Below are 22641 nucleotides of genomic sequence, written 5' to 3'. Positions count from 1 at the left end.
AATTTTGGGGTGGTCAAAATGACCTCCCGTGACCTCCCATCCCGACGTCCCTGCCTGTATTTACATGAAAAGAAACTTTACCATACATTTCTTTGCATTTACCCGAATGGTTAGACAAGGTTTACCGAATGATGAAAATTTTGGGATGGTCAAAATGACCTCCCGTGACCTCCCACCCCGACGTCCCTGCCTATATTTACCTGAAAAGGGCAAAAACGGATCAAATAATAATCTAGAACAGAATTTAATGGATATGGAATTGATTCAATCAATTATATACGAGAATCGTCTGCTTTTTAGTAACTATAAGGTGTGTGCATCATTATAATCTCTTTAAGGCTGTTTTTCGAAGCCTCTGTCGTTACATAAAGTAAGGCGTTTTTGACAATAATATGCTATATTCATAGCTGCTACGAGTTTTCAACTGTTGGCAAATACTCGACTAGCTAGGCTTAACTTCATTTACTATAGTGTAAGATCAAGTTAAGCCTATTTATATCCAATGCCTTTTATGCCCAATTTCAGAAATGGTCCAGAACGTCGATATGAATAAACGCAACAGTTTTGTGAATTGTTCTTTGATCTAATTTTTTTTTAATATTTGAATTGAATTGAATTGAATGTTGGGTTTAATGGCACAAAGTCCACAGAAGGACTTTTAATATTTCAAAAACTATTCCAATATTGTCTCACCCAAGTAGCACAGGGATATTATAACAGCTTTCGTCTACATCGACCGACATTGTCAATATTGGTGAAAATCGACATTGTGTGTACGATACTGTAAGATTCCCGTCGATTTCACATCCAAAGTCTGTTTGTAAAACTTTTCATTTTAAACTTTATTGTGTTCTTAAATCAAAACTAATCATTTAAAAGACAAAAAATGACGTCAAATTGTTATAATTCCAAAAAATAAATTTAAAATATGAATTTAGAGATATCCGAAATGCTGAGAGATATCGATCGACGTTCTCCAACGTTTTTACAATATCGAACAATATTGTTTCGCGATATTGAATATACGTTATAAAAGGGGTCCATTTTTATATAGTACAATGTTTCGCTACGATACTGTACAATGTTCAACGATATCGTATGTTTTTACGATATCGTTTTTGTGACTTGTGCTAGTCGGATAACTGGGTTTATGAAAATTTGTGAAAATTGCGAATTATTCATGGATTTTTAAAATAGAAACATCTCGCAAAATTCGGTGAATTTTTTTTTAAAAGTTTAGCAACCTTTAAAATGCTATTTGCCATTGTAAAGCACAGATAATTCTTTGCTGCCAGTTAGTAAAAATAGCTTATAATCGTAACTTTGCCTCAAGTATAAGGTGCTTAAACTGTGGTTCTTTTATTTTCGTAGGCGAAAAGCTTCGAGAAACCTTATGAACAACCTGTAGTTTGACATGATTGAAAAAATATTTCTTCTGGAGGATCGGAATTTTATATGTGTGCAACATCTATGAAAAAACCGAACATCATGCACCAACAAAATTTTCAATGTAAACACACCCACGCCTAAAGATTCAAAAACTCCTACATCTTTCGGGAGTGGGGGGGGGGTGTGAGGAGGGATCAACACCTCATTAGCATTTGAATCCTGGCGTCTGAGAAGATCTCCGTGGCATGGACTGTCGAGAGAAAAGATGGCGGCTGGGGAAGACGTTTATTAATAAAAGCGAACGCCTGGGCAATGGGCATCACATGACCAGGGTGGAATTTTTAAATAACGGTATTCCTCTCCTTCCCCCCTTTTCTATCGACGTCGTTTTTGTCGTTAGTCATCCTCTGAGAATGAGAATTAATATCGGGCGACTCCGGTCGTTTTAACAGAAAAGAAAAATGTGGAGTAAAGCAGTTGATGAAAAATAAACTGGATAAAAATAATTGTTTTTCGCCCAACTAGTATCAATTTAAAACATTTATGGTACTAGTTGTGAGGCGTGTTGTGTAATAGGGTTGTCATTTTGTTTGAAGAGTTCATGTTTTATTTACTCCAGTAAAAAGTTCAACGATTTCTCATGTTCAAAAAATTTTCTCTGAGAAACAATACAGTAAAAATTATTATTGAAAATTAATTATTGAAAAACGTATTATTGGATGAAAATTAATATAAAAATATTATAGGATAGATATCTGCATGAAAAGTATTTAAGATAAAAATTGTAATTAAAAAAAATATAATATTGTAAAAATTAGAATGAAAAATTAGTATAGGATAAATATTAGTGCATAAAAGACTATTAAGGTATGAAACTTTTTATGATAAATTGTCATAGGATAAAAATAAATACGAAAGAAAAGGAAATGTATGATAAAAATTTATATAAAAATGAATGGCATAGGATAAAAATTAGTATGAAAAAATACATTATGAGATAAAATTTAGTATGAAAAAGTTTATAATAGGATAAAAACTATTATAAAAATGAGTGTGAAAAGAAAAAAATGTATATAAAAAAATTTTATAGGATGAAAAATGGTAAAAAAATGTATTGCAGGATAAAAACTTGTGTAAAAAATTCTTAAGAAACAAGACTATCAAAAAATTTATTATAGTAATATATAAAAATTATTATGAAAAAATTCATTGTTTAAATTTCAGTTTTAAAAAAGTATAGAAAATAATAATTAGAAGGATAATTAGTATTATAGGATAAAAAGTTGAATGCAAAATAATGATAAAAACTATATAAAAAGTATCAAAAATTAAATACCTGTTTTAAAAAGAGAGTTATAGGGTAAAAACTTGAAATAAAAATCATATTAGGCTAAAATTTAGTATGAGAGAAGTATTATAGGATATAATTAGTACAATAAAAAAGCATTGCCGGATGAAAATTACTGTAAAAAGTATCAAAAATTTAATATCAGTTTAAAAAAATTATAAGAAAAAAACTGTGTGAATTTTTTAGCGAGTAAGAGAACTGATTGAATTTAAGGATACAAAAATCGAATCCGGCTACATTTCGCCAACAAACTGCAAGTAAAAACTTACGATATTTGGTACAAAAGTTTAAAAAAAAAATCAATTAGAGTAAAGCACTTTGTCTAACACAAATACAAAAGAATGTTAAATCAAACAAAAAGGACAAATCAAACAAAAGGAAAGGATAGATATCTCATCTCGGGGTCAAGAATGAGATAAGTTTTCAGATATTGACAGCTAGTTAATTAAACAAAGAAACTTCATTTAAAAAGATAGAATGCTTGATTTTATCAACACTAATTTACCTCATTTATTTACAGCATGTAACATATTTCTTTCATGATTCAAAAACAAGTATGTTTAACATTAATTAAATAGCTGAACATGTTTATTCTTATCATTCATATTTCTTCACACTTCATTGCCAGTTGCATGTTTCATCTAATGATTACGTTCTTTATTTGCATTAACATTCCTTTCTCTTTTTACATTACCGAACATGTTCATTTTTATCTTTACTTTCACAACCGAGCAATTTTATTCTTATCATTGCTTTTTCATTTACATAACCAAATATGTTCATTCGCACCTTTGCTTTTTTTTTGTTTAAACTGGCTGAAATGTTTATATTTATTGTTGCTTTCTATATTTACATTACAAAACATGTTTATTCTTATCTTTACTTTCTTTACTTACGTTACCGAATGTGTTAATTGTTATTACTCATTGGGAAAATGGGTGTTGTTTTGGGTTTGATGGCATGCGCACGTTATTTGCACGTCGCCATACTTTTCAACTGTGTTCAAGAGTAATAGTAAACAGTGCGCATGCGCCATCATTGCATGTGTTGCTATGGTGACCGCTGCTGTTTGATAATTTTTTTAGAATTCCTTTTTATTTCACTTTTAATTTTGTTATGCATTAAGTTGGTTGGTGAGTTTATTTTTGAGATAGGGACCAGAGGGATCCCATAAATACTTCTTGAGTTGTGAATAAAAGAGAATTTCATCAATTGAACGATATTTTTGTTTTTATTGTTTTAATTAAGAATCAGAAATTCCAACCTACTGTTCAAACTGGAAGAAGAAAAAAATTAGACAAAAACCATTTTTTTAATGGGTAACCTGTGATTGCATTTCGGCGAGCACAATTTTTTTAAATATATTTTTTATTTCCCTCATTCACCCTTCCGAGAGCGCATATCCCAACCGTTACTTTCTTTTCTTACACTACCGAACATTTTCCTTTCTATTAGTGCTTGGCTATTGTTGAGTGGCGATATTATTTTCCATCAATGCTCCGGTGCAGTCGATTATAGCGTCGCTCACTCTGCTGGTGGAGATCAGGGGCTTGTGAGTTCGATCTTGGCAGCCGACAAAACAACCGTTGTGTGAGCGCAGCAAGGTGCATTTAAAATCTGTCATGGAGGAAAATATTCAAATCGATTGCTGATTTTAATTTGGGGGGGGGAGTACCAACTCAGACGTTAATCACGTCATCTGACTGGATTCAAATTTACGTGGCCTTTCTATTTCTTTTTAAAGAGTGAGTTCTTGAAAAAGGCTTAGTGCTAAACAAAATGGCTATGTTTGAGTGATATGGGCTCAATAATATCGTAACTTTCTCTGTTTATACTGCCAGACATGTTTTACGGAACTATTTAATTAAAGCGATGAAGTATAACTCCATATTTATCAGAACATTTTTTTATTTGTAGTGCCTATCATTCCTGCATATCTTTATGAGCTACATCATCAGCAAGATTTGAAGAAGCTAAACGTGACCGATCGTCCAACTTCCTCCAAAACCACAGAAACCAATTTACGCGCAGAAGGATTGGTGGCACAAGATTTGAGAACAACAACACCATCGCTTCAGGAACTGTGTGATCGACTTCAAACTCCGGAGGACTCGAGTTCCAATGGTCGAAAGAAGCAAAGGGGTAGAGGTAAGAATGTCGTGACAACTACTGAAGAGGAAGAAGAGGCTGAAACGACGACAGAACCCGCGATAACGACATTGTCGCCAGAAATGAAAGAGCTGCGTCATCATGAATTAGTAGAAGAGAATGTGGAAGTGGGCATTATGTTTGCCTCAAAACCGATTGTCCAGGCAATAACAAATCCGTTCATAGGACCGCTTACAAACAGGTAAACAATAATGCCCAGTTTATTGCAATCAAAAGTGATTAGAAATTTGAGTACTTGTGCCAGTTAAAATTGTACCTAGATTGAATACCTTAGTTAATTTATATTGAATAGCTTGGATAATCTACATTGATTACCTGTATTAGAAAATCTGTATTGATTACTCGACTTGCACCGATCACTGACCTGACGTAAAATATCCTCTTAGTAACCGTAAGTAATTAGCAGTCGCAATCCCACAAAACTGTCTGCTCAACGACGGTTATAAAATTAAAAAAAATCTATATTGGTATAAACTTACTCCTGAATTCCTTAGATAACCCATATTGAATACTTTAAATAATCTATCTATCTATCTATCTATCTATCTATATATATATATATATATATATATATATATATATATATATATATATATATATATATATATATATATATATATGTAAGCTAAAATATTGCGAAAATATGGAAAATAATAAAAAATAATGGCAAGAGAAGAAAATTATTAAAAATAATTTTTCAAAAGTATTTTAAAAAATATAATTTTTGATATCTAAAAAAAAAATTAAAAATCCGGAAAGCAAGACAAAGAAAAGATATAATCTCTTCATCAGCCCACACGACTATATCCGCAAAAAGGAGTGCTTTCTAATATTGTATTAATATAGCCAAAGCAAAATATATCAATACAATAGTGTGATGAGCACTCAAAAAAATTGAAACGAAATTAGAACACAGTGGAACAAAAAAATGATGAAGCTGCATAATTTTTTCTAATGTTACACCCATATGCAGAAACCAATGCGTGAGGTCAAGTATAAATTAAAAGTTTCCATTTGTAGCATGAAATTATTATTAAAACACAGCTGAAATTTCTTAAATTATGTGTTTTTTTGCAAAAATTATTGAGTTTCTTCCTTCCAGAAAGATAAACACAATCTATTTTAAATATTGACAAATATTTCAAATCTTTCTTTCAGAATAGGATACAGCATTCCTATGTTTAGTGGTTTTGTAATAATGTTTGTTTCAACACTGCGTAAGTATGTCTTATACTCTTTTTAACATTGTATAAACCTCTCATTTTTTTAAAGAAATATCAATATATTTTACAGCAATCATTTCAAAGTTGTTTAAGTAGTTTTCAACTCTGACCAAAACGATTTAGAGTTTTGTACTATTTTTCACATTTACTTGATTAAAAATTTCATTCGCTTCAAAAATATACAATTTGGAAATAACAGTCGACATGTTTCAAGCACTCAAAAACAGGCGCTCATTTTCAAAACCCATTTAAAATTTTTAGAACACTTGAAACATGTTGACAATTTGTATATTTCTGAAGCAAATAAAGTTTTTAATCAAGTAATAACTTACGGCTTCAGTTTCTTGGAATTATTTACTTTTATAGCAGAAAGTTTTATAGCAATTATAGAGTTTAAAAATAGTGTAAAATATTTCAAAGTGAAATAGTTTTCATAAGTTTTATGAAACAATCTGATTGTATTAATAGCATATGATTGTCAACTGAGAAATTAAGCTTACAATGATCAAGTTTCAATAAATTTAAATAATAAATGTCCAATTTAAAATTGGTAAGCTTTTTTTTATCTCACTTTAAACGAACTAAATAGTTTTCAAAGCATAATTTTATGATAATTTATATTCCCACAGGGTTTAATTATAGTCAGCTAGTATATGCATCCGAATTTCAAATAAAATTGTTACACATTATTTATGATTAATAAATTGCTTTTATTTTTTGCCAACTAATGCATGCATTTTACTTTCGAAGCAAATTGTTTGTTATTCATTATTTTTGATAGGATAAGTTGTTTTCATTTTTTGCCAACTAATACATGCACTTTACTTTCAATGCAAATTGTTTGTTATTCATTATTTTTGATAGGATAAGTTGTTTTCCTTTTTTTGCCAACTAATGCATGCATTTTACTTTCAATGCAAATTGTTTGTTATTCATTATTTTTGATAGGATAAGTTGTTTTCAGTTTTTGCCAACTAATGCGTGCAACAAATAGTCCATGCAAATTTGTTTGTAATACATTATTTATGGTACAATAAATTATTTTTAATTTCTGCCAAACACGGCATGTATCTAACATTCCTTGCTAATTTGTTTGTCATTCATTATTTATGAAAGAATTATTTTTTAGTTTTTGCCATGGGTACGAGCTATCCAATGTTATTTATTGCCAGATCTTTACAAGGTGTTGGATCTGCGTGTACAAGTGTAGCAGGTAAGTTGTCCTACTATAAATGTTTTAAAATCATACTTATTTTATGTTTTTCCGGAAAAACAGAAAACATTTTTGAAAAAAAAAAATTTAAATATGAAGTACTACGAATATTAATTTGTGTAAACATTTAGAGTGTATTTCTTCTTTTTTATTGACTCTACAGCCCTTTGTAGGTCTAAACTTTCTTTACAATCTTTTATTCATTATGTTCATTTCTTTGTAAGGATGTGGTTAACCTACTTATAATCGAGGCATGCTTTTAATTCGGATAGCAATTGGTTTAAAATGAAAGACTCCGGGTATTAAAGAGGACGGGTCCCCCTGTCCGCAGATATGTCCAGAAAATTTACTTTAATATAGTTGTTATAGTTAAAGTGCATTTGCTTAAACTTATTAAATCCTTTTTATGAAGAAAATTTAAAGTGCAATGGTGTTGAGAAAAAATACCTCATCTTGAAATGTTCGTTTAAGAGAATTAAAGCAGCTTGAAATGTGTATTTAAGAATGCGAAAACAGCTTGAAATGTGTGTTTAAAAAAATAGAAATAGCTTGAAATGTGTGTTTAAGAGAATTAAAACAGCTTGAAATGAGTGTTTAAGAATATCGAAACAGCTTGAAATGTGTGTTTTAAAAAATAGACATAATTTGAAATTTGTGTTTAAAAAAATGGAAACAGCTTGAAATGTGTGTTTAAGAAAAGGGAAGCAGCTTGAAATGCGTGTTTAAGAAAATAAAACAGCTTGAAATGTGCGTTTAAGAAAATGGAAACAGTTTGAAATGTGTGTTTAAGAAAATGAAACAGCTTGAAATGTGCGTTTAAGAAAATGAAACAGCTTGAAATGTGCGCTTAAGAAAAAGGAAGCACTTTGAAATGCGTGTTTAAGAAAATGAAACAGCTTGAAATGTGTGTTTAAGAAAATGAAACACCTTGAAATGTGTGTTTAAGAAAATGAAAACAACCCAAAATGCTTGTATACAGAAGCAGATACGGCGCGAAGTGCGCCTTTTTAATGTTCAACTTAACTTTAATAACTTCGAAGAACTTCGAGGAATTTCGAACTTGCTTTCTTTGAAATTTTAAACGCAAAGCATAATCATTATGAAGCAAAATCCAGGACTTCGGGATCGGGATGGCTGGGTACATTACAGATGTAACTTTTCATATTCAATGCACTAAGTGATAAAGTGGCTTGAGAAAATCTTAATTCGTAAAACGTCAATTTAATATCACTATTATAAACTAATATATACGCTATTATAACTATAGTAAAAAGAACTATTAACTTTTAAGACTAATTTTAAGAATGTACTAAATAATTCTGGCAAAATGGACAACATCACATTACGAATTTATTTGAATTCATTAGTCTACTCTTTAAAATAATAATTTTAATTAGAGAAGTTTGGAAAAGAGAATAAATGCTTTGTAAATTTTCTTAAATACGCATTTTGAGCTGTTTGCATAAAATCAGTTAAAATAAAACTTCCCAGAGATACAACAAGGGGGTATATTGGAGCAGTTTTCTATTTCTAATTTAAGTGACTCACAACAAATTATTATCCTTCAAACTGTTATGTGTTCGAAAAGATTTTACAAAAGAAAAAGTTTGTGTATTCAAATGTTGTCTTTATATTGTTAATCCGACTATGTCGGAGTTAAAAGTTAAAATGAGAAAAGTGTTCCAACACACTCCTTTACACAAAGACCAAAATGTTGGCTTTTGAGAAGTCCAAAATTTCTGAGGACCAAAATTTCAGCTGTTAATTCCATCCCTTCTAGCATAAAAGACAACAATACTTTTCGGCGTATTTAATAAAGCAGCCTGATTATATGTCATAATTCTAGTACCTTGTGGCTTGGGCTACCGTGACTGTATTTTAATTTGTTATTTCTTTTATCAGGTATGGGGATGTTGGCGGCTTTCTATCCAGATGACAGAGAAAGGGGAAATGCTATGGCTCTAGCACTCGGTGGTTTGGCTCTGGGTGTGATGATTGGTCCTCCATTTGGAGGAGTCATGTACGAGTTTGTTGGACGTGCTGCTCCTTTCCTTATATTAGCTTTCATATCACTCTTTGATGGATGTAAGTCAGATTCGTCTCTCATAATAAAGCTTTTTTTTCATACAAATGATGATGCTTATCGATGAGTGTGCAACAAAATGTTCACATGAACACTTTTCGCTTACACTTTTTTTAAAGTTCAAGCTTTAAAAATTGTCATAACCTTAAAATTTGGAAACAAAGTTCATTAGAACGCGTTTAACTTTAACTCTATCAAAGTTTTAAAAGTTTAAGTTTTAAAAATACACTCATTGACATAAAAATTCGCTCTTCAAGGTAGAATTAACAGAATGGATTGAAATTTTTACATACGAAGTTCTGCGTTGAAACTATAAGTAAGTGATTAAAAAAAATCAAAGCTAAATTACCATTTACTGCAGGAAAACATACAAATGAAGGGAGATTTGTATAACCTGTTAGACCAAGCACGAATGCACAATGCGATACGGTCGGACACAGAAACATACAAGTTCTTTATGATGTCCGGCGGCAACTCGTTTAACGGTGGCTGTGAATCCGTCTCCAATTCGAATAAACTCGGAAAACGTCCAATTTTCCGTCTCATGTGTTGCCAGATATGCTGAATTAGTGACAAATCTGGGGATCGAACAGGCCAAAGAAGAGTGGTATTGTGTCCAAGACAGTTCTCTGTGGGCCTGTGAATTGCTAGTTGAAATACAGCTCCTAGGAGCCCTGCCATAAGTGGCAGCAAATGTGTTCGAAGGATGTCACAAACGTACCTCTGAGCTGTCATGGCCCAGTTAATCGATGTGCTACTGGGAGCCATTTTTCTACAGGAGAATACTCGGACTCACATAATCAGAGTATCCTTGGACTGCTTCCAGCCACATTACCAGTCTTCCCTAGATAGTTCGATCCAAAGATTTATCGTTGATCAAATATATCTAGGATTAGTTGAGACTGCAAGATGGTCAGCCTCAAAGTTTAGTCGCATTGGAGGTTTGTTTACAGCAACTGTCCCAGATAGCAAAATAAGGTTTAGTTCCACTCAGCGAAAACCTTTTAGTGTAAACCTAAAAAGGTTTGTTATGCGGTTTACGTATAAACCTTCTAGCCTTAAGACGAGGTATGTGACAATCTGCTCTATTCTGCGTACATTGCCCTAATCATAAACCTTGGAAAGCAAGCTTCTATATAAAAACCTTAAATCGAGGTTGACCTAGGGTTTTCAAGTGTAAAAAAAACCTTTAATAAAGCTGGTCTTAAGGAGAAAATAATCTTAAATCTAGGTAATTATAAGGGTTCTTTTCGCAATGTCTTGGATGCTCAGCTAATATCCATCTTGTCATGAAATCTTAATAGACAATATAATTTGATCCCATCGCTAGTGTGACGTTAGCTAAAGCGTCATTATGAACCTAAGTGACCATTTTACCAAATTGAGAATACTTTTTAACAAAGCTTTAAAAGCCCATCGCCGAGATTCGAACCCGGGTCACCTCATTAGAAGTTGAACGTTCTATCCCCTGAGCCTACACGGCTCTCTAAAAAGTATTTGAAAATAATAAAAAATACAGTCTTTACATTATAAAGAGTATATACAATAACTTGTACGTCAAACATATAATGTTTACAAAGGCTGTTAATCTGCTAACAAGAAATTGAACACGTACTCTTTATCAGTTCAAACTTTAAGCAAATTACAATAGTAAAATTTCTTAAATAAAGTTATTTGAGCACTAACAAAAATGTAATAAAAATGACATAAAAAATATTGATTAGCTACTGAATAAATAAAAAATTGTGTTTATATAACTCCTGGTGGATTAATAAAAAGGAAGTAGAATCCCTATTCTGTCTTAAAATAACCCCCGAAGATTGCCTATCGATAAATAAAATATCCTGTATTGTTCGAAATTAAAATAAGCAAATAACATTTACATGTAACACCAATTAAAAAATTAATTAAAAAAATATGTTACGCTGATCAAACCGGGAAAAAAAATAATAAAAATGGCTGTTGCATGACCGTATGCATTCCGAGAGTAAAATTGCATATTTAATTTTAATTACGTATTAAGAAATCGTCTGATCGCATTCTCCGTTGCCACACATTTAAACGGCATACGTAAGTATTCCATTAAAAGCGATAGCTCGTTCGAAGCTCCAGTTTATGATGGAGGCGAGGTTCCCTCTCCTGGTGTGAAGTATGTCAGGAATTCGGGAGTTCCTGAGTCAAAGAGATCCAGAGTTGGGGAGGGGGGGTTAGAGAGAGAATAGAATGGGGAAAAAATCCTCCAACTCTCTCTTAAGAGCAGGAAAACATAGATGGATAGGCGCCGAGGCACCGGTTGAACTATTATATTTCGTTTTCATATCAATAAGAAAAAGAGCGAGAGAGAAAAAAAGAATTGAAGCTGTAGCAGTAGTGGGATCAGTTTATGATATTGCATTGGATGTACTATAAAATAAGTAAATTTTGTATTAATTAAATACACCCTCAGTTCAAAATGGAAGAGTAAAACAAAGATATGAAGCTGTAGGAATGGTGGGACTCTTTAAAAATATATCGTAAAAAAGTAGATTTTTAATTAATTAACTTCAAGTTCATAAAGAAAAAAGATAAGAGCTGGAACGAGAACTGAAATTCTTGCAGAAGTTAGGATCGGCTGCATCCAATGTATAATGGAATGGATAAATGATGTATTAATTGACTTCGATTTCATATGAAACAGATAAGAATGGAAACAGGAAAGGAAACTGCTGACGCAGATTGGATCGATTTATAATGCATCAAATATATCATGGAATGGATACATTTTGTTTAAATTAACTTCGATTTCATATGAAAAAGATAGAAGTGGGAACAAGAAAAGAAACTGCTGATGCAGTTAGGATCGGTTTATAATGCACCCACTTTATCACGGAATGGATAAATTTTGTTTAAATTAACTTCGATTTCATCTGAAAAAGATAGAAGTGGGAAAAGAAAAAAAACTGTTGACGCAGTTAGGATCGGTTTAAAGTGCATCCAATATATAATTAAATAACTAAATTCTGTATTAATTAACTTCGATTTTATATGAAGCAGATAAGAATGGAAACAAGAAAGGAAACTGCTGACGCAGTTAGGATCGATTTATAATGCATCCAATATATCATGGAATGGATAAATTTTGTTAAAATTAACTTCGGTTTCATATGAAAAAGATAGAAGTGGGAACAGGAAAAGAAACTGTTAGGATCGGTTTATGATGCATCCCATATATCATGGAATGGATAAATGAGCGCCAATGAATATTAATTTTGGTAATCTTTATTAACTTAAGTAAAATAATGAGACTAATAAGAAAACTTATTGGCGAAATAGTACTAATTCGTTTAAAGAGAGCTTAAGCAATCGACAAACCACTATTGACGTCAATGATGTTAAATTAATTATGGTAATAGTTACTAATTGAAATAAAAAAGCTACGCATTAAAAATCAAAATCAGTGAAGACAATGCATTTATTCGTCATAAGGAATCACAAAATATCGCTCTACTATTACTGACATCAATGATGACCTCATTTTTGTAATAGGCACTACTGTCATCATTGATGCAGTTTTAATGGGTACCAAATATATTCTTATATAGGTACAACGTATTTTATGAGTAAATTTCATGCCGTATGCAGCCACACTAATACTGTACAATTTTGTGATGGAATTTTTATAGCTTTTTCACGATATTAATGCAGGAGAAAGTAGTTCAAAGTGGTAAATTTTTTTTTCATAAGTTGCCTCGAGCAACCACAATCAGCCAGATAATACTGAATGCACTCACTTGATGAAATGAACTACTAAATACACGTTTTGCTTAGTCTAATAACGTAAAGTCATCGGGAAGGGCAACCAATAATAATAAATAAAAAAAGTTTTGGAATTTTTTTTAGCTTTATTAGTTTAGCTTTATTTAGTTTTAATTTCTTACAGTTTTGTGTATTTTGTAGTGATGTTCAGTACTGATTTATTGGTTCTTACTTTTTCACCGCGTACTAAAAACGAGTATTCAGCTAGTATTACATAAAAAAAGATAAGACGGAAAGGAAATAAAGTTGTAGGAATAGTGACCCAAAATATACAGAATATTTCATAAACTATCAATTACGATTCAAATTCAAATCAAAATGTATACAGGGTGGGAAAAAGAAATAAACATACTTTTTTTCAACGGATTCAAATTTTCGACCCTCAAAATATGGTTCCGCAATCTAAAAAAAATACGGTTCTAATAGTCTGTTCAGGAAAGCTATCGAAAGTTTTGATCCCTTATTGTTACTTTTTCCTTCGTGCATTTTTCGCCGCAAGTGTTTAACATGCAGTTATATAATAAAATTATAATTCCATGGAAAAAATTACTTTTAGTAAATATTTACAATTATCTTTGATAATCCAAAAGTATTCAAATATTAACATCCTATAAATAAAGAATGCAATTTTAAATGACAAAATGAAAAATAAGAATGAAATCGGACTAATAGTTCTTAAGAAATTAAATTTTATTTATGCTACTTTTTCAAAAACTTGATAACTCAAAAACTATTCGACCGATTTTGTTTCTATTTTTCCCTCTCCCTGAAGTGTCACTTAAAATATCGTACAGTTTTCAGAAGGATTGTAATTTTTTTTTAAATTTTGTTATGTATCATTTCAGTGTTACAGCTATTGGTTCTTCAACCCAAAGTAACGAAGGAAGAGCAAGAAGGAGCTTCACTGCTCACACTCATCAGAGATCCTTACATTTTGGTTGCAGCTGGTATGATTGATTATTTATAACATTAATTAAACACTTGCAAACATTCCTAATTAGGTACATGAAGCTCGAGAAGAACAAGACTGCTGTAATCATATAGTTAGGCATAATCACATGGTTGTGCATGGTACGGTAATTAGGCTTAGCACATCCGGCTGAATCGATTTTCAAATTATATTTCATCAGATAGCTGCAAGCGATGTCACGTATGAGTGTCGAACCTAATTAGCTGCTCAACGGTTGCATGCCACGATTTACCCACGTGAGACGTCGCTTGCAAGTATCCAATTGCATTCAAAAATAATTTTACTAAAAAATTTTTAAAAGTTGATTATTTAAAACATTAATTCAACACTTGCAAACATTTCTAATTAGGTACATGCAACTCGAGAAGAACAAGACTGCTGCAATCATATAGTTAGGCATAATCACATGGTTGTGCATGGTACGGTAATTAGGCTTAGCACATCAGGCTGAATCGATTTTCAAATTATATTTCATCAGATAGCTGCAAGCGATGTCGCGTATGAGTGTCGAACCTGATTAGCTGCTCAACGGTTGCATGTCACGATTTACCCACGTGAGACGTCGATTGCAAGTATCCAATTGCATTCAAAAATAATTACAATTTTTAAAAAAAATTTATAATAAGATAAATTTTTTGTTGTAATCAACAGAAATACAAGATAAGCTATAAAGACATTTATTACATGAAAATATTTTTATCCTTCATTTAACGATATTTTCCGGTAATACTGCAAGCGAAATTAATGTATATTTCAAATTAAAGGTTTCAAACTTCAAGACAATCTTAAAGAAAGTGTTCTTAAAGTAAGTTTCTAAAGTAATCCTAAGTTAGTTCTTAAAGTAAAGTTTCTGTAGTAAGTTCCGAAAGTAATCCTAAGTTATAAAGTAATCGTAAGTTAGTTCTTTGAGTAATGTTCGTATACCTAATTACTTAACATTTTACGATAAACATCCTTAAATGGGTATCTGAACTAAACTTAACAATCATAGTGAACGGTATATATGCTGTTAGTTTCATTGTAAGATGTGAGTAAACGGTGTCTAATTAACAATGCAATTAAAATAAAGAACATTAAATTGCGAAACTTTATTAGGAGAAAACTTTTTATACAAGTGCTTTAGCGAATTTTCCATGTAAGGAACTTTTTATCGGGATTTAGCAACTTCGTTAAAAATAGATCCGACTGTATATAAAATTGACGCTCCAATTACAAGTAAAAATATATTTCGGCAATTTTTTTAAATAAAAGAAATACAGTCTAATAGTTACGAAAAGAAATCTGTTATTATCGGAAATATATTCGCATTAAAATAGAAAATCCAAAAAAGGTAGTTTGAAAAAATTTTGTTTTCGTTTACATTCAAAAATGTAACAAAAATTGATTTTGTAAATTAAAGAAATTTCACTAATCAATAACTGTTTCTCTTATCTAAATAACTGCAAATTTGAGAAGTTATTGCTTGGGGGTAAGCGGTGTTTGGAAGCCGTGTTTATCTTTAACAAAAAAAAAAAAAAAAAAAAAAAAAGACACCGATATTTTATGTTGTGTTTCATAACTCTAAATTATTAAAATGCTAAATATAATATTTTGCAACTAAAAAGTATGAAAAATATGTTTAATAAAAATTCTGCGTCAAAGGGTTAAGCTATTTTTAACACTTCATTTGTTTAACACTTCAAAAACTGTTTCCACTTTTCTCAAAGACAGTGACGAGTAAAAAGTTTTAGTCTGAATATATTATAGTATCGTTAGAACTTAAAGTTTTTGCTCTGGTGTATACTGAGGACTGTTTTTAAAACTAAATAACTGATTAACTTGTTTCTGACCAGTAGCACGCAAAGAACTAATAGATAAAACGGAAATTTTCTTACCTATTTTGTACAACTTTCTTCAATAATAAATGATTTCTTAAAGCAAAATGTCCTTTTCTCAAAATAAACAACCTCATGAATTGTAAATTCTCTTCATCCACAGCATCTTCCATTTTTCTGACGGAAATACATCTTCCGTCAAGATTAATAAAATAACTTAAAGAACTATAATTGAGAAAACGGGAATGATAATTTCCTTTTCTTATTAATAGCGTAAGTAACCGTGGAATAAATGCTCCGAGTCTTCGAGAGAGGAAGTTTATTCCGGTAATCATAATTTGAAATGCGAATCAATAATTTTCTAATCTTCAGTTAATTGAAGTTTTTAATGCTTTTATGAAACCACGAAAAACCCCATTTAATCAAAAATTCGAATAACTTGAAGTAGTAGTAAGTAAATATACTAAAATGCTTTTTAAAAAAAGTAGAATTTTCAAATAAAAACTTAAATGTTACTCTCTAATAATAATAATAAGTTAGTAAGTGTATAGTGAAAGTCTGTAAGCTTATTTTCCAAAAAGCACGGAAATACCCAAATATATCGTATATGGTTTTTAATTATTTTAGTTTAATGAAAATGTGGTACATATTTTAAATATAAATATTTCACAAATTAAAATCGAATCGAAAAAATAAATTTTTTATGTTGTAATGATGCCAAACTAAGAGAGGGTGTCGAGTTTAATAAGTCATGTAATAGGTTGCTCTAAATGTCAAACACGTCTGTTAATATTTCATGAGATGTCTTAATCTCTGTTTTAACAATTTTTACCCCATTTTCGTGTTGTGATTGCAGCGCCATCTGTAAAGCAAAATGTTAAAACTTGTAGATTAAATTTTATTTTATGATCGGTATTGAGAAGCTGAATTACGTATATATATATATATATATATATATATATATATATATATATATATATATATATATATATATATATATATATATATATATATATATATATATATATATATATATATATATATATATATATATATATATATATATATATTGAGAAGCATTTTTAAATTACGACCTTCAATATCCAACCTCGTAGCATTGTAATTTCGGAGCACAACACAGAAGACAAGGATATTCCAGGATCAAGAATCAAGACAAAATAGTCTTCTTAAAGGACTTTACCCACATTTGTATTACATGGAGAGGAAAATCATAAGTACCTCCTACTGTTAAAATCTACGGCGAGGAAATTCTGATTTATGATCCGTCTACCAATGAGGATATTTTACGTCAACAAGCGAAATATAAATAAAAGTGCGAGTCGGGAAAAGAATTCATCTGCATGCCACCGATGAGATTCGAACTTCGGTTGCCTCATTGGGAGGCGAGTGCCTTTTTCTTTGAGTCATAGGGGCCCAGGTTAAACTCATGCACATTTTCCTGGTTAACTCGAATTTGTAAAAGAAAAAGAGAATTGAAACTTAGGATTTTTCCATTGAAATATAGTGTTGCAGTCAACATTAAGACAATTTTTAATTTAAACATTGTGTTTTTTAATTAAGAAACTGTTATAAAGTCCACATTGGAAAAATGTTTAGTTTAAATATTGTTCTTCTTCTTCCTGGGCACTACAGCCTATGAGAAGCCAAGGTCATCTCAATAAGTTTTTTGCCATCTTGATCTATTCTGTGCCATGGCCTTCCAGTTTGTTATTCCTATTATCTTCAGGTCCCTCTCAGCTACGTCCTGCCACCTAGTCGGTGGACGACCCCTTTTTCTTATACATTCTGGTTTAAGAAAAGTTACCTTTTTTGCGGGGTTTCGGTCTTCAGATCTATAAAGGTGTCCCAGCCATCGAATTCGATTGGCCTTTATGACATGAACTATGTCTGGTTGTTTATACTTTATATATAACTCATGATTGTAAAGGGTGCGCCATTTGTTATTCTCATAAACTGCAACAAAAATCCTTCTAAGTCTCTCTCTCTCAAAAATCAGCAATTTGTTCTCCTCTTTTTTATTAAGAGTCCTCTACCGACCCAAAGTTTTTTGTTCTTTTCTGTGTATATCTCCCCATCGACACCAATGACGGAGACATTGGATTCTGTACAGAGAATTATGATTAGCTATCCGGACGTTTTGATTAATGGAGACTTTAATGCCAAAAGCGTGTTGTGGGGTAACAGATTGGACGATCATAGAGGTAATGAACTTATAGAATTCATTGCTTTAATGAACCTAGAGATAGCAAATGATCGACTTTCCATTCAGTTATTGGTGACAGCTGGATTGATATCACTCTTTTTACAAACAAGCAAATTGATATCCAAGAATGGCAAGTACTTGACACGGAGACACTGAGTGGCTATGGAAATGATTATTGAAAAACAAGCAGGGCCAAGAACAGAGAAGATACAGATTTAAACTTATTCGATTTTACTATAAAAATAAACGAACTTATTAAGAAAATAGGGAAGGATCTTGATCAAATTAAAGTAAATGACCAACTAAACAGCTATGTACGGATAACTACTGAGAAGATAAGAGAAATTTGTCTTACTACAAAGAAGAATAAGGTAAAATCATATCCGAAAAGTCCGAAATGGTGGACGCTAGAATTAGCAATTTCTAGAAAACGTTTAAGAGCAAAACGAAGAAGATTTCAAAAAGAAACGGACCTGACGACTAGACAACTCACGAAAATGGAATACAAAAGAGAGAGATCGATTTACACGCGTCAAATAAGAAAACAAAAATCAACGGAACTGAGAGACCATCTAGCCAGGATCACAAATGGGGACTGTTTCGGATCGGAATATATGATAGCAAAAGGGAAAACATTAGGAGATGGTTTGTTGAAACCGCAGAAAAAGAATGACGGAACCTATACTAAAGATATTCACGAAACGATAGAAGAAGTATTGAATTTTCATTTTTCCAAGACCGTGGATCAATCATTTCCAGAAATAATTAATAATGATCTGGAACAAACTTTTACAAGTACGGAAATATCAACGACAATTGGCAGTATTAAAAATAATAAAACACCTGGAATTGACGGGGTGCCATATGAAATTTTCAAAGCTATCTGGAAACTACAGCCAATTTGGTTTCAGAACGTTATGAATAAGTGTTTAGAACTGAACTATTTTCCAAAAATATGGAAGAAGGCTAGGATTATACTAATTCCGAAACCGGGAAAAGATCCACATCTACCGGATGGATATCGGCCAGTTTCTCTGCTCCCCACGTGGGGAAAAATCCTAGATAAACTAATAACAAACCGATTGATATATTTACTTGAGTCGAATGGCAAAATACATAAAGACCAACACGGATTTAGAACGAAAAGGTCGACTACTACAGCTGTGAAGACATTAATTGATACCATTGATAGGGCTAAGAAGGCAGGCAGATACACACTGGGTGTTTCACTCGATATAAAGGGTGCATTCGATAGTGTCCACTGGAGCGGAATTAGCAGACAGTTGATGAGAACCAATTGCTCCTATTCTCTCACGATGATGATCATAAGCTTTCTTACTGATAGATTTATAGTTTATCAATCAAAAAATATATCTATAGAACACGAAATCACAAAAGGAGTGCCACAGGGTTCCAGTCTGGGACCAATCCTATGGCTTTTAATAGCCAACGATATTCTCGAAGAGAACAGATTAGAAGAGGAATCGGCAATAGCCTTTGCAGATGATTTTATGGTCACAATAACTGGAACAATATTGAATAGACTGGGACCCAAAATGACAGAGATCCTAATCAAATATCAAGACTGGGCCACCAGATATGGATTGAAATTCAGTACAGGGAAATCCCAGGCTATCGCTTTTCCCAAAAGTCGTCAAATTACAAGAAAACCCACGGTTAAGCTCAATGGAAAAAATTTCAAAGTACATTACACAATTATCTACTTGGGATTTCGTCTAAATAACCAGCTGTCCTGGCTCCCACATCTCGAACATACTTATAATAAAATTACAAACTTCCAAATGAAAATCAATAGACTGTCGGGAATCGGCTGGGGACTTACTCCGAAAATTAGAAAATTTATATATTTACAATGCACGCAAAAGGTCATAACATATGGAGCAGAAGTCTGGTATAACGATCATGTAAGAACACTTAATAAAATAAGAAAAATTGAAAGAATACCCCTACTTAATCTAACTAAAGCATACCGAACAACATCAACAGATGCATTGCAGATATTGGCGGGAACTATACCCTTGGATTTTGTCGTTAAGACGGCGACAAAGATCGCAAATTGTTATCTTCATGAAAAAGAAATCGACAAACAAGTGGAGTTACCTATAAAACACCCGGCGGAAAATATCCAGATACCATATAGACTTAACATACCGACTGATACAGGACTGGAGATCTTCACTGATGGATCGCGACTGATTTATGGAGGTGAATTTAGAGTGGGATGTGCGTTCGTAGTTTTTATGGACGGCCATCCCATAGACCATTACACATTTAGATTATGTAACAATTCCACTGTCTACAAGGCAGAGCTTTGGGCAATTTTACAAGCCATTTTCTGGATTAAAGAAAATGAAATTAAGGACACAATAAGAATATACTCAGACTCATTTTCAGGAATACAAGCCTTAACTAAACCTGCCGATAGTGACTACATGACTACTATAATCAAAAACAATTACACACAAAATATAGTCTTACACTGGATTAAAGCCCATGTGGGGTTTAAGGGAAACGAAGAAGCAGATAAGTGGGCGAAAAAGGCATGTGAAAAGGAAAAAATAGACATATTCAATCTCCCTTCCAAAAGATCGTTCAGACTAGAAAGACGAAACCAAGACGTGATAACATGGCAGAATAGATGGGACAGCTCAACCTCACAGGGCAGACATACTCATAATTTAATACCTGAGGTCTCTTATAAAGTTCAATATAGCGACTTCTATATAAACCAATTTTTAACCAATCACGGCACACAAAAAGACTATCAACGAAGATTTCATAATAAACCTTTAAATTGCGATCAATGCAGAGTTACAGACGACTTGGAACACATTCTACTAAAATGCCCAACTTATGAACATAAAAGAAAATTATACTTTCCCAAAAATCTTAGCTATGAAAATTTAAAGAAATACTGGAACCAAAAAAAGATAAAAGAGGGTATAAGGGAAATCATCAAAGATCACTTTGAAAAAAATACACCAGAAATAATATAGTTAAGATGAAAACCAACTAATTCCCTAAATAGAAGTCAATGGAAACGTGTGCAAATAATAGAGTGAAATATATGACGAACGCAATATACCTCATCATGTTCATCTTTTCATCTGTATAAAGAACATTTTAGCTCATCATGTTATAATTTTTGTAAATATTAATACCCGGATGCCCCCATAGGGTGCGGGACGGGGTATAGCAATAAATTAAGAGTCCTCACTACCATATAGGATCACAGGCCGTAGGAGTGTTTTGTATATGCTAATTTTTGTTTTTTGTTTAAGGAATTTTCTTTTTAGTTGACCTTTAAACCAAAGTAGCACTTGTTTGCCATTGCTGAACGGCTATCGATTTCGGTATTTATGTCATTTTTGCAGGTTGCAGTAGTCACAAGATATTTAAATTCATCAACAGCTTCAAATTCATAATCATTCACATGCCAAAACCGATTCCCCTCATTGGAAGGAAAACGCTGTATCCCCTGAGCCATCGTGTCTCGTTATTTTTATGTATGCAACTCATTCATTTTCTTTTCTTTTATAACCGACGTTAAACAGCCCACACAATATTGGGTTTACGACCACACACAAATGTTCAACTCCGTAGCCTTGTAATTTTGAACCTGATTCGGAAGACGAGTATTGACAAGTATTAAGAAGACAACGAACTTTTCAAACAAGTGTTGGGAGAAATTTGCCTTTGTGGAGGACTTCTTGATGGAAATACGTTACATGGAGAGGAAAACCACGAGAACCTCCTACGGTTAGTCAGGTGACAAGGGGATTCTAACCCATGATCCGTCTACCACTGATGATATTTCACGTCAGCACTGTGGTCGGTGCGAGCGGGATGCGGAATTTTATCAACCAGCCATAGCTGGAATTCGAACACGGGTCACTTCATTAGGAGGCGAGCGCTCTATCCCTTGAGCCACCATGGCTTTTAACTCATTCATTTGTGCGGATTGATAATCGTTTCAAAAGTCAACACCACAGTTACACATTTTAAGATTAGGAATAATTTTTTTTAATTTCAGGGGCCATAACGTTTGCCAACATGGGTATAGCGACGCTTGAGCCGTCACTCCCTCTTTGGATGATGGACACAATGAATGCCCCTAAATGGCAACAGGGGGCAGCATTCTTACCCGCAAGCATTTCTTATTTAATTGGAACTAACGTTTTTGGACCTCTCGGACACAGGATCGGAAGGTGAATAACATTATTTATATTCTAATTTAATTGTCTAATAATAATATTCTCTGTTTAAAAAATAAACTCATAAATTTACAATTAAATTTTTATTTTTCAATTAGTAGTACATGCATTATGAGTATTACATGCATTACCAAACAAGTAGTTCATGCATTATAACATCAATTAGTAGTACATGCAT

The 22641-nt window shown here is 32.2% G+C and overlaps 1 protein-coding gene across 1 annotated transcript in view; it reads left to right on the top strand.

Annotated features, from left to right (window-relative positions):
* The window catches only part of LOC107437267 (synaptic vesicular amine transporter-like), a 95898-nt gene that overhangs the window by 65001 nt on the left and 8256 nt on the right, over positions 1–22641 (top strand). The window contains exons 3-8 of the mRNA XM_087152331.1: positions 4655–5087; positions 6065–6123; positions 7259–7342; positions 9245–9427; positions 14066–14167; positions 22283–22457. Coding sequence (XP_087008457.1) covers positions 4655–5087; positions 6065–6123; positions 7259–7342; positions 9245–9427; positions 14066–14167; positions 22283–22457 — 1036 coding nt within the window. The remainder of the gene's footprint in view (positions 1–4654; positions 5088–6064; positions 6124–7258; positions 7343–9244; positions 9428–14065; positions 14168–22282; positions 22458–22641) is intronic.

The sequence above is a fragment of the Parasteatoda tepidariorum genome, chromosome 9 (assembly GCF_982258835.1).
Source record: "Parasteatoda tepidariorum strain Cologne lab strain chromosome 9, Ptep-v5.0, whole genome shotgun sequence".
Taxonomy (NCBI): domain Eukaryota; kingdom Metazoa; phylum Arthropoda; class Arachnida; order Araneae; family Theridiidae; genus Parasteatoda; species Parasteatoda tepidariorum.
Note: the sequence above shows the minus strand (reverse complement) of the source record. Positions and strands in the feature narration are given on the sequence as shown.